This window comes from Hemiscyllium ocellatum, chromosome 17 (genome assembly GCF_020745735.1).
Source record: "Hemiscyllium ocellatum isolate sHemOce1 chromosome 17, sHemOce1.pat.X.cur, whole genome shotgun sequence".
NCBI lineage: Eukaryota > Metazoa > Chordata > Chondrichthyes > Orectolobiformes > Hemiscylliidae > Hemiscyllium > Hemiscyllium ocellatum.
This window is the reverse complement of record NC_083417.1, coordinates 41,359,228-41,378,026: the sequence shown is the minus strand read 5'-3', so window position 1 is coordinate 41,378,026 and position 18,799 is coordinate 41,359,228. Positions and strand designations below refer to the sequence as shown.

Here is an 18,799-nt window from a genome sequence, read left to right as displayed (position 1 = left end):
ATATTGTGTCCAAAATTCATTAAGGTCCCACCATGGATGCAGAGGGGTAAAACTGAGGTTTTTTGCTGAGTAATGAACATTCAGCATCAGAGGGCAGAAGGTCAGAAGGAATAGTAAATAGCAAATCCTATGCCCTTAGACATTAATCTGTTAGTCAAGGGAAACATTCTTTCGGTCTGTCTATGCTCTTCATAATTTTACACATCTTTATCATATCCCTTCTCAAACTCCTCTGGTCTGAAAAAAAAACCCAGTCTGTTATAGAGTCATCAAGATATACAGCACGGAAACACACCCTTTTGTCCAACGTGTCCATGCCGATCAGATATCCTAACCTAATCTAGTCCCATGCTTGGCCCATATCCCTCTAAACCCTTACTATTCATATACCCATCTAGATACCTTTTAAATGCTAAAATTGTACCAGCTTCCTCTGGCAGCTCATTCCATAAATGTACCACCGTCTGTGTGAAAAAGTTGCCCCTTAGGTCCCTTTATATCTTTCCCCTCTCACCCAAAACTAATGTCCTCTAGTTCTGTACTCCCCCACTCCATGGAAAAGACTTTGTCTATTTATCCTATCCATGCTCCTCATGATTTTATAAACCTTTATAAGGTCACCTGTCAGTCACTGACAGTCCAGAAAAACAGCCACAGGCTATTCAGCCTCTCCCTATAGCTCAAATCCCCCAACCATTTGAATCTCTTTTCATAACTGAAACTCTCCAACCCAGGCTATATCCTTGTAAATATCTTCGGCACCCTCTCCAGTGCTAACACAGTTCTCCTATATGGATTCTGGAACTGCAGACAATGCTCGAGTTGTGGCCGATCTAACATTTATGCAGTTCCAGCATAACTTCCTGCTCTTAGACTCCATATGCCTTTTTACCCACTTTATCCACATGTCTTTATACCTTATGGGACTGGTGTGCATGGGCACCACTACTTCCCAGGTTCCTATCATTCATCATGCATCCCCTTCCTTGTGGCAAGCTCACCCCTAAGTCAGGGTTAAGGACACATAAAATTAGGGTTGTAAAACGTTGGCCTTTCCAACGACACTCATATCTCTAGAGTGAATAGTAAAAAGAATCAAACCTCAAGGGATGTCTGCCAGCAGAGTTGTCTATAAGGAACCCCATGCGACCTGATGACACTCTCACAGTGTATTTTTATTTAAGATGCAGTCTTTCATACACTCTCCACTTAATAATAACCAGACTGAGTCTGACTTTGTTGCTCTCGTGACAGACTGTGTCATTTGTAGCTTTAGTCCTGTTTGCATGTATAACTACATTGAAAAAGTCCCTACCATGTCACTGTCATGCATGCACTGAGTAACTGGAAAGTCCCTGCTGCAGCTCCTGGGGCGGGGCATCAGCCGTGACGTCGGCGGCGCGGTGACGTCACGCGCTGGGGACTTTTCGCACCCCTCCCCCCTCCCCACCGCGGGCCGGGATGTTGGAGACTGGAGACGGCGGAACTTGTGTCGGAGTGGACGGCTCGGTCAACAGCGCAGCGTCTCGTCGGGGCCTCCTCGTTTCCCTGTAATCTCACCTCCCCCACCCTCCCTCAGTCATCGGATCCAGCCATGGCCGGCGTCGCGGCTTCGAGCGGTCACCGAGCCAAAGCACAGGCCAGTAGGCCTCTCGCTGTCCCCGAGGCGGCCGGCCCCGCTGCTCCCTGGTGGAAAGCGGACGCCGGCGGCCCGGGGGAAATCAGCGACGAGTTCGCGGTGTGCAGCGACAAGAAGGATTATCTGGAGGGCAGCACCGCCTCCATCCAGGAGCTTTTCAAAGTGGTCCTGGTCATCTCGGTACCCCTGATGGTTCGTTACGCGGCGGCGTCTCCTGGCCCCCAGCAAGTCTGGGTGCAGCTGAAGGGGAGACGGGAACATGTGAAGAAAGCCAAGGTACGTCTTGGGGGAGGACTGGAGTGGGCCTAAAGGCCAACACCCCCCCCCATCTCTGGGTCTGTCTATACCGGGGGAGGAGCAGGCCCGGAAACATGTCAGGTTCAGGCAGGAGTTGTGAAAGCTTTGAAAGTAAACAGTGCAGAGAATGAGCTCTTTCTCTGTATTTTTTCGGTCGTCGTGCAGTGACCGTATTGAGCAGGAAATTTAGACTGGTGTTTCCCCGGACTTGGAGATATTGCTTATTGGGGACTTTTGGGTTAGGGGTTACTTTTGGGAGTGAAGGACCCTTAACGGTTGAATCATTTAATTGTGGGTGCTCCGCTTACTTTAAGAATGCAATAATCGTGTCCAGTGGGGTGAATTCTATGTTAACTTCGATTTACTCCAGAACATTTAATTTGTGTGTCTACACGGTAAAATTCCGGCATTGTTGATAATAGTGTTTTTGTGGATGTGAGCATGAATGCAAACTCTGTAACGAGTTTCTTTGCCTTTATTCCCAACCTGAAGATTTTAAGTTCTGGTGCAGTTTTTTACCCATCACAGAAGCATAGAAAATGTTGTAACTGATTACTATTTTGCTGAATTTCAACCTAACTCATTACCGATGGTAACTAAATTGAACCGTGGGAAAAAAAGTCCTAAATCTCCCGATGTGAAATGTTGAATGCCTTTCAAATCTATTCTATGGAGTTGTCTTTGGATTACTTGATCGTGACAGAAAAATCCCATGGTTGCAACATTTGAAAGCCAAGATCATATATCTTCATTTGGAGAATAATTTGTCTAGTAGCCAAAAGGAAGTAGGCAGAACATATTTTGTCTTAGCCAACCATTTAGTGTAAATCTAAATTTGGTTGGGCTGGGTATCTGAAATTGCAAAATAAGTATTTCTGCTGAATTGTCATGCTGGTGTTGACATGTAATTTGCATCGCGGTTACCTCAGTACTATGCATATTTTCAAATTTGATTGACCATATGCATAATGTGAAATAGCTTTATAAATGTAAGTATTTTGAGAGACCACTATCAAGAACAGTGACATTTATTAATATTTATTAATTTGCCTTTGCTATAAGGGAGTAAATGTCAATTTGCAGAAAATAAAATCTACATCTAAATTGGAAATTTTATCAGTACAAATTAAAATTACATACAAAGTATATTTGGCTCAATATTTTAGAGTCAAAATGTGGTGCTGGAAAAGCTCAACAGGTCAGGCAGCATCTGAGGAATAGGAGAATTGATGTTTCGGGCATAAGTCCTTCATTAGGAATATGGAGGGGGTGTGGGGGAAGGAGTCTGAGAGATAATCAGGAGGGGTTGGGGCTGGGGCAAAGGTAGCTTGAGAGGCAATAGGTAAATGCAGGTGGGAGAGGGGGTGATTGTGATAGTTTGGAACAGATAGGTGGGAATGAAAACAATTCAAGTGGGCGGTGCTGAGTTGGAGGGTGGGGAGGGGGCGCGAAGATGAGGAAACTAGTGAAGCCGATGTTGATGTTGTGCGGTTGGAGGGTCCCAAGGTGGAGGTACTGCAATTTCCCCTCCCACATGGTCAGCAATGACTTCCAGCACATCTCATCCACTTCCTGTCCCCCTGCCCTTCAACCCCACCCATCCAACCGCAGTGAGGATCGAACCCCCTTGGTTCTCACCTTCCACTCCGCCAATCTCTGGATACAACACATCATCCTCTGCTATTTCCACCACCTACAGTCAGATCCCACCACCAGAGATATATTTCCCTCCACACTCCTTTTAGGATTCTGCAGAGAACATTCCCTCCACAACTCCTTCATTAGGTTCATGATTCCTACCAATCCACTCTCCACTCTCGGCACCTTCCCTTGTAAAACCTGCACCCACGCCTCCCCCCTTACTTCTATCCAAGGCCTCAAAGATCATACCACATCCGGCAGAGGTTTTCCTGCACATCCAAACGTCACATCGACTGTGTCTGTTGCTCTTGATGTTATGTCCTTGACATTGCGGAGATAGGACGTCAACTCACCGAACATTTCAGAGAACATCTCTGGGACGCATGCACACAAACAGCCCCATCGCCCCTCAGCCTCCAATGCTCCAGGGAAAACAGCCCCAGCCTGTTCAGCCTCTCCCTATAGCTTAAATCCTCCAACCCAGGCAACATCCTTGTAAATCCTTTCTGAACCCTTTCAAGTTTCACAACATCTTTCCGATAGGAAGGAGACCAGAATTGCATGCAAAATTCCAACAGTGGCCTAACCAATGTCCTGTACAGCCGCAACATGACCTCCCAACTCCTGGACTCAATATTCTGATCAATAAAGGAAAGCATACCAAATGCCGCCTTCACTATCCTATCTACCTGCGACTGCACTTTCAAGGAGCTATGAACTTGCACTCAGTGCTCCCCTGGTTCTTGCAATGAATTGGAAAATTGCAGAGACTTTATTCACGATTGCCATTCTTCCCTCACTGTCACCTTTTTCTGCTAAGAAAGGGGAGAGAAAAAGATGAAAGTGAGGGAAGGATGGAAATTTCAAATCCTCTTCAGCTGCAGGTGAGATGGTAGAGGACGGGAGGACTGTGAATGCTGTCATGTCATTTTAAAAAAGGAAGGAAGGGATAGACCAGGAAATCGCTGGCTGCTTAGTCCAACCTGAATGGTTATAAGATTAAATTATATGCTGTCCCTCAGAATTTTAATATCTGCAGTTGATGAGCCATTGGGGTTTGCCAGTATGCCCTTCATAAAAGAAGGCCATGTTTGATAAATTTGATCAGATTTGGGTGGTTATCCAGAAGCGTTGATAAGGGTAATGAATTTGATATAGTCTGCATGAATTTTAGCAAGGCTTCACATTAGTTTTCTTATGGCAGACTGGTCGAGAAAATCTTGATCATAGCCCTGACTTTCAAGTCTAAATCATTAAAATGCATGTCAAAACTGCAAAGACCCCAGCATAGCCCCCCAACAAGGAATTCCAAGGAGAAAACACTTTCAGTCATGGAAAATTTTTGGTTCACCGTGCCTCTTTGCCTTAGATCTTATACTTTATTAACAAAAACATAAAATACGAGAGCAGGGAGGTTGTACTGGAATTGTATAAAAAAGCAGGTTATACCAGATGGTGCAGAGGAGACTTACCAGGATAGTGCCTAGACTGGAAGGTCTGAGTCATGAGGAAAGATTGGAAAGACTGGAGTTATTTTCCTTGGAATACTGAAGCTTGAGAATGGACCTGATAAAGGTGTGCACAATTGAAGGGCATGAGTAGAGTGAATAGGAAGACACTTTTCCATTACTGGAGGGATCAATAATCCAGGGACATCGTATATTTAAGGAAAGAGGTAGAAGACTTAAGAGGGATGTTTGGGAGAAAGTTTCACATCCAGAAAGTGATAGTAGTCTGCAAGGTTATGGTCTGTAGACTGGAAAATGGGATCAATGTCGTCAATGTCTATTGAGTGGTGTGGATGTCACTGGCATCTTTTACTCTACATATCTGGGTCTTATTCAATGGTTGTAGGCTCAAGCAGTCTTCTCCTAATTTGTTTGTTCACACATTTACTGTCTTTCTCCTCACAGATGTTACCTGATCTATGTTTTTCCTGCTGTTTTTGTTCTTCAGAATTATTTTCTGAATTGGTCAGCAGAATCAGCAAGGATCATTCCATTAATTCCATACAATTGGTTCAAAGTCTTCTCTGCACTTAATTGATTTTTGCACAGCCCACCTCAATGCCATTAAAGTTTTGAAAACAAGTCATAGTATTATTTAATTGTGTATTATTCATTAACAGCTAACTGCTTAATATTTTCTTTTACATTTTGCAGGAATATATCAAGGGAATTTGTAATCCAGAATTTCGTCAGATTGAGTGTTATCCAAAGGAGATGCATTGCATTTTTGCAGGAGCTAAAGGCTTGTTTCTCAAGTGTCTTATACAAGATACCTGTGCTGATATCTCTATGGCAAGTGCTGGAGTAATTAGCATCATAGGAGGTACAGAAGCAGTGATTATGGCAAAAACCCGAATACAGCAGTTTGTGCAGCTGTTCAAAGATAACCAAAGCATACCTAACAAAAGAGAATCTTCAATTAAAAGAAACTTTAAGCGCATTATAGAATTAAATGCTGATAAATATTCAATGGATTTGCTACTCTTGCCTAGCGCTGTAAAGGAGGAACTTGTGAATCTTGCTGAAGATGCACTGTGTCATGAAGAATCTATAGATCTGACTTTAGAACTTGATGGTAATTCCCAAATTGTTAATCATGATACTTTTAACTCTTCCTCTGAAGGAAAATCTAAAGATCTGCCCTACTTTGAAGAAGCTAGAAGACAGGCTGGCACGCCTGTATCTGAACTTGCTCAGCAAATGGACACTATGCTTACACAAGTAAGTCAAAAATCATTTGTTCCAGAAATAGAACAACCATCTTGTGAGGCGGCATCAGTAGGAAAGGAGAGACTGTCATGCAAAAGAAGATCATCTAACAGCGAGGACAGACATACAAAGCGCCAGTTTTCGGGAGACATTGAGTTTGCAACAAATACCACAACTAAAGTGCTTTGTACTAACGTGGTCACTGATGAGCCCCCTGCATGCAATGTTCCCTTAATTGGACAGCAGGATAATCAAATTGAAGAGGACTCAACAGTTACTACCCCAGAAATGGAGTTCAACATGCTTGTAGAATTTTTTAGAACAATGGGTTATTCCAATGATGTAATAAAAAGAGTTATTGGTGAAATGGGGCAGAATGAAGAACCTATGTTATTGCTTAAAAGAATTGTTGAAGAAAGTAAACACATAGAGGATGAACAAACCACTTGCGTACAACAGGCTGCTGGTTCAAGTAGCCTTTGTGTAAGTTCAATACAAGAAACAAATAAAAATCCACAAGTAGACACACCTGAAACTTGTACTGTAAGAACTGTTCAAGTTGAAGAAAGAAGAGCAAAATCGGTACCCAGTTCGTCACAAGATCAATGGAAAAATGAGAGACTTGAAAAACGCAGTCAGCCTGTAGATGAAATGTTTGTCATTGCCCAGGATAACAAAGATGAAGTCTTAATAAAGCCTCCTGCAGCCAAGTTAATTAACGACACTGCGAATTTTTACTCAGCGAAGCATTTCATCCATGCCTTAGTTAATGAGAGGAAATTGTTAAATGAAAGTGATATTGTAGCAAGAGGCAGCTCTGAACAGCCACTATTGCCAGTGTTTTCCAATCGTCAAGTGAGTGCTTCAGTGACTGGATTTCAACGATTCCATGATTTACTGAAAAGCCCTTACAAACTAAACCTAACAAGTGATCCTGGGAAACCAAATTTGAAGCACATTATAATTGATGGAAGTAACGTTGCAATGGCGTGAGTATTGTTAAATTGCCTTCCAATTTGTGCATTATGCAGCATTTGGCAAGATTTTAGACAGCTGTTTATCCAAGTTATGGAACATTGCTTTGAATAATATTGTGGCATTTAATCATTCTACTACATTATTTATTGAATTCCACATTGCTAGCGATATACTCACCAGAGGCCGGTGGGTTCCATGTTAATACTAAACATTCCATGGCACTATTCAAAGAAGTGCAGTGTGTTCTTTTGGCCAAATGGCTCCCATAAGCAAGCTACATTTAAATTATGATTTTCCCTGTTACTTGAGAAATTGTGTGCTGACAAGAAAAAGTTCCACATTTCTGAAAGGAGCTTCTGATCAGAAATGCAAAGGATATACATATATTTTGCCTAATCTCATAGCGTAGGACAGTCGAGGAAGGCGAACTATGCCCTCATTTTCACAGCAAGTAATTGTCAAGTTCTGAAATTTAAAGGACCTCCAGAATCACAGGCAATCTTTTTGACAGCTGCTGTGAAATGTTAAATTCATAAGATAAACATGAGGTTAAGTTGCAAGGGGTCCAGCTATGCGGTAAATTGTTTAGTGTAGGTCAGAGTAGATGGCAGATCATCTGGTCTGGAGTAGGGGAAAAGTGGTGCTTGGGTCAGGTAAGCTCTGCTTCCAGGTGTGGTGTCAGATCCCATGTCAGAATGGATGGCAGGTAATGAGATGGTTTCGTGTGTATTTAATAGTTAGTTAGAGTTAATTGTCCAACTTTCCCTGAGTACCTATTTGCTTGACTGCTGTGGAACCCTCCACATTTTCCCATTAAATGGATACTTTTGGTGGTGTCTTTGGCTTGAAGGAAATAGCCCACATGTTTTTCAATTTCCGAGACAGTTCCTTTAGCGTCTCCTGCAATGGGATTCTGCAGTGTCTCAATGCGCGACTCCCATCTGTCTTTCAGGCTGCTGGTTCAAGTAGCTTTTGTGTAAGTTCAATACAAGAATCAAATAAAAATCCACAAGTAGACACACCTGAAGCTTGTACCGTAAGAACTATTCAATTTGAAGAAAGAAAAGCAAAATCGGTACCCAGTTCTTCTGGGGCCTCCTGGTAGCTGATCAAAAACAGCAATACTGCACCTGCAGGCAAGGTGACTTTAGTTCCATAAGTGGTGTGATGTCAAAGTGCAAAGTAAAAATTAAGCCAAAAAATAGAGGACGCTTGTAGTGCAACTACTGATTACTAAATCATTGATCTCTTAATATGTCCTAATTATCATTTGAAATATGATGTGTGAGGGATAAGAAATAGATTTTAATATGGAAAAAATGTACAGCCAATTGTCATAGAATACGTGGCAGCTTGCATACTTGTGCGATAGCACTTTTTGATTCACTGTTTGTTTTTGATGACATGGGATGTTTTTATTGTTTAAAAGTATTTGCTGTCTGAAAAGTCATTGGGGGAGAAAATGCAAGGAACCTCTGATCAATTTAATAATTTGTGAATTAAGTTTTTCTTGTTTGTATAAATGTTAGATGGACAGTCTATCTTTCTTTCTCACTGTCATAAAATTAATGAGTTGAGTCTCCTGACATAAAATGGATTGCGGATCTAGTATGATGATTCCTGATGAAGGGCTTATGCCCGAAACGTCGAATTTCCTATTCCTTGGATGCTGCCTGACCTGCTGTGCTTTAGCCAGCAACACATTTTCAGCTGTGATCTCCAGCATCTGCAGACCTCATTTTTTACCTGATGATACAGATACAACTGAACAAGTGCAGATGAATCACGGTGCCATATTTGCATTGGGCAAATTCATTTTGTGACAGACAAGAGTTTTCTTGAGATTTTTAGAAAAATTGTCCTTTGGCAGTTCCCTCTTTGATCTTTCATTGATTTTCATTCTTAATTATTTAAAGATTGGTTTGTAAAGCAATTTTAGAATCATGTCAAATCTCTTTTCATTACTTGTTCTGTCATGCTTTAGAATTAGAGTATAAAAGGCTTTGTCCTAGGATACCTTCTTGGAAGCTGTGGCGTATTGGTTGTCATTGCAGTCCCTCCTTGAGCCATTTGGGGAGTGTTAATTTTTATTTGAACAAGAATAAGGCTGCATTACTTGCCATGCCAACCAATTTAACTCTCTGATCTGTATCTTCAATCCATCCTTTTTGCCTTTGTTCCATACCCTTTATTTGCCTTCCCCAGCAAATATCAAATCTCAGTTTTGACATTTTACAACTGACCATTTTCGTTTTGGACTGGCAAGCAGGGAGTGGGGGGTAACCTCATGTTGAAAACCTCACTTTAGTTGAAAGAGAATAAACCTGGTGGAATTTCTTTCCAGATAAAGTCCCTTTTCACCTGTATCTCTCCACCTGCTCCCTCTATATACACCCATTTTGCATTAATTTTCCCCACAGAGGAAAAGCAATTATTCATTAATTAGCACAGAATAGTTTGTGATCTGAGATGTACTTCCTAGGATGCTAGCTTGGTTATGTGTTCTGCTGATGATTGACTGTTTGTATCTGAACTTTTGAAAGTGCTTCTGATATGCCCTTGACACACTGTTCCTGTTATTGGATTAGGAAGCATTGCTAGCTTGTCACCCTAGCCAACGTAGGTCTCTGATTTATGACCGTTAACTTAAGCTTGTGCTTATGGGAATCCCATACATGATAATTTTAAAAACTCAACTCAACAAATGAACATTTCTAATATTTACAAACATCTGCCATTGTCCTGCATTTTGTTCTGACTTGAATATAATTAGACTTGCAGACACACTCCAGAAAACAACCCATTTACAACTGTACAGACAATGAGTTGATGATTGTGCTGACTTCAGTAAACAAACACATCTGACTTGGATGCACTCTAATCACCCTCAATTTCCCATATGAGCAGATCAACACCAATTTGGAACCCATTACAAATGAATTTTTAAACAATTCAGCCAACATGAAACAACAGTGGAATGTGCTAGAAATACTTAGGAACAAAGACACTTTTCAGCCCCAAGAATTTTCTCCACCATTTAGATTGTGACTTCCTCACTTCCTCTAACACCATTGCTCCATGTTTTTTGAAACCCCTTGATCCCCTACTAAAAATACTTTGACTTTTGTTTTGATCTGACATCTTTGTGCTTTGACACAGGAGAGCTCCACTCTTCAACTATTTTTTTTAATTTAATGTATTAGTTCTTGATTAGACTACCCTTATCTTCTTTTAAGTTTTAGTTAATGCACCCTGGACATGTAATGTACTCCTTGTAAGCCCTGGGGTGAATTTGAAAGAACAGGCAGCAAGGTTAATTTGCAGCACTTTCTTTTACGTGATTTGAGTTTTATCAACTTTCTTTCCCTAAACCCTCCCCTAATATTCTTAGCCATGTGTGATGTCTTTTTGTTAATTATTATTTATAGAACAGCTTGTGGCTATTCTCTCTACACCAGGAATCAGTTAACTCACCATTTTATAGAAAATAATGCTATTGGACATCATGAAGGCCACAACAGACCTTGAGTTACAGAGTTCACCAGATGATAGCCCTCTAGTTTTTTCCAGCTTTACAGAAAGATTTTTCTCCACAGTAGCTGAAGTGCATGAATTTCGCTTTCACCTTTGCAGCTGACTTGCATCAACTCCATCCCAGATAGTGGGTCTCATACCAAAATCTTTCCTGACCAGTATAGAGAAGCACAAACAGGTTGTCATCAAACAAATTAGCTATATATGAGACTTCAACATTTTCTGTCGAATAAGATGTCATGCGTGTAAGTTTAGAGATTTGAAGTGTTTGTTACTACTTATTTAAATGCTTTGCAAATTGATCTTTTATCAATTCCTAGCATTGTTAACTTGCCACAATCTCAAGAAATTGATACCAGTCACCTAAGTTCACTGTATTGACTTAGTCTTGCACAATTTATAGAATTCAAAATCACCTTTTGTAATGCTTTTTAACAATTTTGAACTGATATTATCATTAATTTTAGACTAACGTTTTGGTGTTTGACTTGATTCCCGAGATTCATTCTTGGTGTTTGTTCTGAGCACTCTTTTTATGATGGCATATGATTTGTTTAAGGTTTAAAAAGTCATAGAGATGTATTGCACGGAAACAAACCCTTCGATCCAACTCGTCCATGCCGACCAGATATCCTAACCTAATCTAGTCCCATTTGCCAGCACTTGGCCCATATCCCTCTAAACCCTTCCCCTTCATGTACCCATCCCGATGCCTCTTAAGTGCTGTAATTGTACCAGCCTCCACCACTTCCTCTGTTTACTCATTCCATACATGCATCACGCTCTGTGTGACAAAAGTTGCCCCTTGGATCCCTCTTATATCTTCTCACGCTAAACCTATGCCCTCTAGTTCTGGACTCCCCCACCCAGGGGAAAGATCTAGTCTATTAACCCTCTCCATGCCCCTCATGATGTTATAAATCTCTATAAGGTCACCACTTAGCTTCTGACGCTCCAGGGAAAACAGCCCCAGCCTACTCAGCATCTCTATAGCTCAAATCCTCCAACCCTGGCAACATCCTTGTGAATCTTTTCTGAACCATTTCAAGTTTCACAACATCCTTCCGATAGGAAAGTGACCAGAATTACACACACTATTTCATTGCAGTCCTTCTGATTTTGTTAATCTGCCTGTTAAGATGTATTTAAATTATTTGAAAATTTTTGTCATACATTTTTAGATTAGATTATTAAATTATAATATCCGACCTATTTGAACTTACTATAAATATTTAAAATTTTAAACATTTCCACGATGGAATCGCGAGTTTTTAGTACATAAGAGGAAATTGGAAGAACCAGTGTAAATTTACTTTTGAAATTCCCAGAAAATATTGGAATCTTGTTCATTTTTCTTAAGAGCTGCATGAGTTCTTCAGTTCCTTTTCTTGGTAAATCCCAATTCCATTGACATTCTTAAGAGCATCTAATCATGTTACTTTCATTCTCTCCACTTATCATTTAATTTATACTTTATCCCATTTGCTATGAATGTTATTTAAGTTTCTGTTGCCTGTGAAAATTAAAACCGATCAATGGAGCCATAATTTACATTGTCAGCTAAAGTCAAGAACTTTAAAAAAAAGTTAACTGGCAACTTGAAATTAGGTGCATTGTTTTGAGAGAGATGAAATATTGAAAAGTAAGTATAACATCTGCAAGCATGATGATTTTAAGGAAAAAATGAATCTCGCTAAAGCCAATACTTACTAAGTAAATTGAACATGTGCAAGTGACATTTGCTATGTAGATTGAAATCGTGATTTTTTTTCGTTACAGGTTTAAATATCTCCTGGCTTTCAACTATTTCAATTTTCAGACGTAGTAATTCCATATTCTTTTATTTTGTGCTATGCCACATTTGGTTTCCTGTTAAACTGCTTAATTCAACATTTTAACAACATTAGTGTGTTTGTGGAAAAATGCCAACTAAGGATAATTAGAAACTTGGAATATCCTGTTTTCCTACTTGCTATTTCTCACTTGTTCTGGAGTAGAGTGGTGCTGCCTGAACTGCTGTGCTTTTCCAGCACCACTCTCCTCCAGAATCTGGTTTCCAGCATCTGCAGTCATTGTTTTTACCTATTTCTCACTTGTTGCAAAAAGAAGCTGTCATTTAATTTTCAACTATTTCAGACAAGACCAAAATCAATCATTTATTTCATAAACAACATTTGTTTATCAACTACTCAAAATTCAATTCATTTCTATAATTTTGCAGGTCATGGTCTGTGTAGCTGTCTAGTTGTTTTGCCTGAGTCAGGTTTGCGATTTTCAGTTTCTCAAAATCCTAAACCAAAAGGATTCTCCATTACCCAACTAAAACTACATTGAGTCTCAACTGAGGTATGAGCCTACCTTTTAAACAAATTCTACCAAATATTTTGATGACCTCAACATGACTAACATTTTTTACACTCCACTCTGCATAATTGTGAAGAAGTGGCGTTGGTGTATTGATCCACAGTATAAGTTCATACATAGAGGTAGTATTCATAGTAATAAAAGCTGATAGTCATGTCAGTCTGAATCATAACTCGATTCTTTGTGTCACGTAGTTGTGTAGTGCAGGTATAAACTATTTGGTATTCTGTGGAATGAGTCAGTGGGTCACCATTGGTATTTTGGTTAGGGAATTCCCGTATTACCACATTACTGTGAAACAGTGATATTTATGGTAATCTTTGGTATTCTGTACTTTCCTTCCCTCCCCACAATTAGATGAGACAACTTTTGACAATTGCTTCCGTAGGTTGTAATTATGAGAAATGTTTTTAAAACCTTTATTTGGCTTTGCAAGTTTTCCTATTACACTCACCTGTTGAAATTCTAACACTGAGTTTCTGGGGAACTGATTTTTGTTGTTTTATAAAGGAAGAGAGTTCTGATTTGCAATGCTGGAAATAATATTACCTTTTATTTACATCACCCTTGTGTGGTTCTTCCATAAAAGCTGCAATTTTAAACTATGGGTAATGAACACAATTGTGTAGTTTTGACCTAAGGAAATGTAATCTATCCATGCTGAATAAATGGAGATTACCTTAAAAGTGGTGATTGATACGTACTTGAGGAATTTCCACAAATGTGTTTATTTAGCCCTACAGTTTGTCTAATATATTATAAAAGAGCCTCTGAACTCTGGATATATACCTTGCAAATGCAAGCTTTCCTTGTTCACAAACATTATCTCCTATATCTGGGGCAATAGAAAGCATCAATGTATCACATCCATTTTGAGGACGCAGTTTGTGAATAGGTCATTGGACCAATCCGTGCTTTCTGGGGTGGAAAAATGATTCAATACAATTTATGGATTGTATGATATTTTTGATGTTCAAAATAACATTTTAATGAAAATATAGCTCTTATATTTCAAAGTAAATTAGTTGTTTTGTTTAAAAGTTCTCATTACATCTTTGGTATATTCTATGTCTTTCTTGATAGCATGGGATTTTGAATGCTAAATGTTTTGAGGCCAATCTTGCAGTCTGCCAGTGGATTAAGCAGTTTCCCAAGAGTACAGTAGCATTTAAATCAACAAATTGTACAGTGCTTCTACCTGACTCCTGTAGGACATTTGCTTATCAAAATTATTTGATATCAAGCACAAGGGCAGCTTTCACAAGCTTAATTCACATATAACTTATGCTGTGTCCTGCCTCAAGTTCTGTTCATTTATTAAAACGTTCAAAGTTTGAAAGCTAGTGAAACCTTGACCGGGAATTGCAGTCCCATGACATCGGATTTAATGTTTGGATTTACCTCACTACAAGTGAACTATGAGATGAATAATACTCCCAAATGTGTAAAACTTGGCCCCAACTTTCCTCAACAATGCTGCTTGATGCATGTTTTCTTCATTCCTTTACTGCTAATGAGTACCATGGTTCCACCAGTGAGACATATGCCACATATTCTTTATGCTTCTCTATCTCAAACCTACAACACAAGTGCTGCTGAAATTAATGACCTCCACTATAATGAATCCAAGAGAAATGAAATTGCTGTATTGTTTCAGTGAGGTTCAGGGCTAAAAGGGTGAGTTACTCTACTTACTTAGGTGCATGGTCACTGGATAGTTGAAGCAGGACTGGTTTGCTGCAATAATTCGAAGGTTGCAGGATTCTAACTTGGAGGTTTTGAAAGGTGGAGGAACAGTTATTTGTTCATGGAGAAACTAGCATCATTGGCGTTGCACAAATTATTGTACGCATCTACTTGCATTTGAGAAGATGATAGTTATAAAGTGTTAGATTGTGGAGGAGGAAGTTGCTTATAGGTTATTGGAAAGATACTGAGTTGGATTTGTGGAGTTCTTCATTTTAGGTGTAGTCTTGTTCCTTGATTTATCTCTCAAAATATACTTTGCCACATAATTTGGTTTACCATTCTACTAGCTAGTCTTTTATCGTTTTCTCGGAGAAAGTGAGGACTGGAGATCAGATTTGAGTGTGTGGTGCTGGAAAAACACAGTATCAGAGGAACAGGAGAATCGGCGTTTCAGGCATAAGCCCATCAGTCATTCCTTTCGACTTTTACTGGTCTCTGCACTATTTGACAATTCTCAAATTTTTGTTTGCTCATCAGATTTCAAAATGTATTCCTTATTCTCAAATTTGTATCTAAAATAACTGTACCCAGCTCAGATTGCTTTCTAATGCCACTTTTTACTCCTCTCTTCCACATAGTAATGCCCATTTAACGTTTTACTGTGCACCAACAAACCTTCCATTCATGCTGTTATAAATATGCAATCTGAGAGGAAGTGTGACAATGTGAATAAGATGGTGATGGTTGGACAGTGAGCAAAAATCTTAATGGTTTTCAGATGTCATTCTATATGCTGTACTCTGCTTCTGTTGTATTGACTTTAATTGGTCTTGTCTTCAAACGAAAACTTGACTGAAGGCGATGTCCAACACATCTCTGGCTGTTTTTGATAAGCCTATATGTTTCAAACTGGTTGTGAATTTTGAGTCAAGTTATTGCAATGACTGCGGGAATTCTAAGCCATTTTGATGCCTTTAGGTAGGATATCTTGGTTGCTTTCTAGTCAAAAATTTAGATAAAACACCAATATCAAAATTGCTAACTTGCAACATTATGGGTCAAATATGATCTACAAGGTTCAGAGCAACCAGATGTGATGAAATAAAGTAGGCTTTATTGAGCAGGATGTTAGCTATTCTCAGCAAAATGGCACTGCAAACAGCAAAGATATTCTCTTTTACGCCTATTCACACCCCTCCTCATCCACCCACCCTGTGGACATTGCAGTGCTGTTTGTTTCTTTGAAATGATATCTTGTGTGAAAGAGCGGTGAGACCATTGAAGCAATGGTGAAACTGTGTCAATAGTGACTCGTGTTCTCAGTCTTAATCCCCAATTTCAAGAGTCTAAATTAGGCAATTGTCTGAATTGACCCTTTCTTTGCTCAAGGATCGCCTTGTCACCCCACATGTATAGCCAGCGTCTTGCAGACAGAGACAAATATCTATCTCTTCCCTCAGTCTTCCTGAGGTTACATAACAGATATTAGTAAAGTACACTTGTGAAAATCACAAAGGAAAGTAAACTAACGCAAGATAACTTCATGAAGATTTGATACCTTTATGCAATAGATGGAGTTTGGTTAGCTCATTTGCCTGAATGGCCAGTTTGTGATGCAGTGTGTTATCAACAGCATTGATTCAATGGCTGCACAAATGAAGGTTAAAGACTTCTCAACCTCTCCCTTCGCTTGAGGTGTGATAACTTCCAGTTAAATCACCACCAGTTTTATCTTTCTAGTGAGAGTATAGTCCTATGGTCTGGTATACTATGACAATTTTTACCTTACCTTGATCTACTAACCATATCTATTGTAAAGTATTAGTGACCCTAACTTGAGTTTAAATGCATGGTTCCCATCCAGCAAGAATGTTACAGTCAGTAAGCTACATTAAGATAAAACTGCACACCAGAAATTTGTTTATATCTTTAAAACCAAATGAGTGACCTTGAATTGAACATGCTGTAGTTAAGACTGATACAGCTACTTAGTCATTAGCTTATCAAGAAGAGTAGTTTCTCACATGTGGAGAATTGTTCTTGAGTTGTTTTGACAGTTTTATTGTCTCACTCAATAGGCAGGAAATCAGACTAAACTATTGGAGGGCCATTGTGGCACAGTGGTAGTATCCTTACCTCTAGGCTGTGGAGGCCTGGCTTCAAGCATCACCTGATGCAAAAGTGTCTCATAACATCTCTGAGCAAGTTGATTAGAAAACAAATCTGCCTAGACTATTTTAAAGGTTCAGGTAAAATCCTAAAAAAACAGTTCAAGTCAATATTGAATCCTTGAAACCAAAAAAGAGAAAATGCTGGAAAATCTCAGCAAGTCTGGCAGCATATGGAAGGAGAGAAAAGAGCTGATGTTTCACGTCTAACTGACAAAGGGTCAGTTAGACTCGAAACATCAACTCTTTTCTCTCCTTACACGTGCTGCCAGACTTGCTGAGATTTTCCAGCATTTTCTCTTCTTTGGTTTCAGATTCCAGCATCTGCAGTAATTTGCTTTTATTGAATCCTTGAGATTAGTAATATTATCAAATCATATGTTGTTAATTTTACAGAGATTCAAAATCATAGCAGATTAATAGTTACCAGGCTTGTACTTCTCTTCCTCCTTGCATTGACCACATCTATGTCTGACTCCATAATTTAGAAAATTATAAGATGAACAAATTTTGGCCAAAGCTTGGTCATCTCCCTTCTAAAAATGAAGAATTGCGGTGCTGGAAATCTGAGAGAAAACCAGAAGTTGTTAGAGAAGCTCTGCAGGTTGGGCAGCATTTGTTGAGAAAAAGCAATAGATGTTTGGGTCCAGTGATCTTTCTGCAGAGCTTCAAAAGTTGACTCTATTTTCTCTCCACAAATGGTGCCAGACTTGCTGAGTTTCTCCAGCAATTTCTGCTTTTGTTTCATCTCCCTTTTGTTTCTCATCAGCAAAGGCAGCATGCCATCTGGACCTGTGACCTATCTATCTGGAGTTCTGTCTTTTTTTTTAAAAAAAAGAAAAATCCAGAAACCATTCCCTTTTTATTTGTTCCATGTCTTCTGATGCACTATTACATTTCCACTATCATTTGTTAAAACACAAGAGGAATATGTATTTGATGTGTTACAAAGCTGGTCCCGTTTTTCTAAAAGATGTTTCTTTTCTGAATGATACTGTGTTCTTGGTTTTTCTCAGAGGGCAATAAACGCTCCCAGCTGCAATTAAATTGGTTTGGTACAGAGATTAAAGGGTATTGAGAGGCCTTTTTTTTGTGTAAACACACGAGACTTCAGGCCAAAGTGGTCATGTTTAAGAAGTGACCTGTATAATGAAAGGGCAGTGATCAACTGTAGCTGAGCAGTTCAATCCAGAACAACCTAGAAGTTTTGACCCCCACCCCCATGCATTTCTTTTTGTATCTCTATGCATGCACCTCTAGACTGCATCCTTTTTCCTGATTAAAAGTAAGACCATTTATGATGCATCGCGTTTTATCACCACTTTATTGTTCTTTTTTTCTGATCACGTCATTTACAATAGCTCGATGATTTTACCTTTTCCAGCTCTGTACCACTTATTCTCTGACTCCTTTTACATTTTTCACTCTTTGGTGCCTATCTGTCATTGCTGTTTCTTAGTTTTCATATTTAGTTCAGTTATGTATCCAATTTTGTTTTCTAAGACAAAATGGTTGTCATTTTATGTAATTTATGTAAGAAAATTCAAAAAATTAGAACAAAAGAAGTAAAATTGGAAAAACTAAGCTTGTTCAGAAGTTTGGTTAGATCATATTTAGATTGCGGCCTGCTCTCCATATTGCTGAGAGGACAAAGACTAGAGGCACTGAAGAGGATGCTGAAAGGATTTAGTAAGAAGGACGATATTAGAAACTGGCAGAAAACACCACACATGCTTGGCATCTCTCAACAAATAAAAGACTGAAAAGCAACC

At 39.4% G+C, this 18,799-nt stretch overlaps 1 protein-coding gene across 1 annotated transcript in view; it reads left to right on the top strand.

Moving 5' to 3' along the window:
- Positions 1-1,445: 1,445 nt before the first annotated feature.
- The window catches only part of n4bp1 (nedd4 binding protein 1), a 28,192-nt gene continuing 10,838 nt past the window's right edge, over positions 1,446-18,799 (top strand). Inside the window, exons 1-2 of the mRNA XM_060837701.1 lie at positions 1,446-1,915; positions 5,740-7,283. Of these exons, the coding sequence (XP_060693684.1) occupies positions 1,595-1,915; positions 5,740-7,283 (1,865 nt within the window). The 5' untranslated portion in view covers positions 1,446-1,594. The remainder of the gene's footprint in view (positions 1,916-5,739; positions 7,284-18,799) is intronic.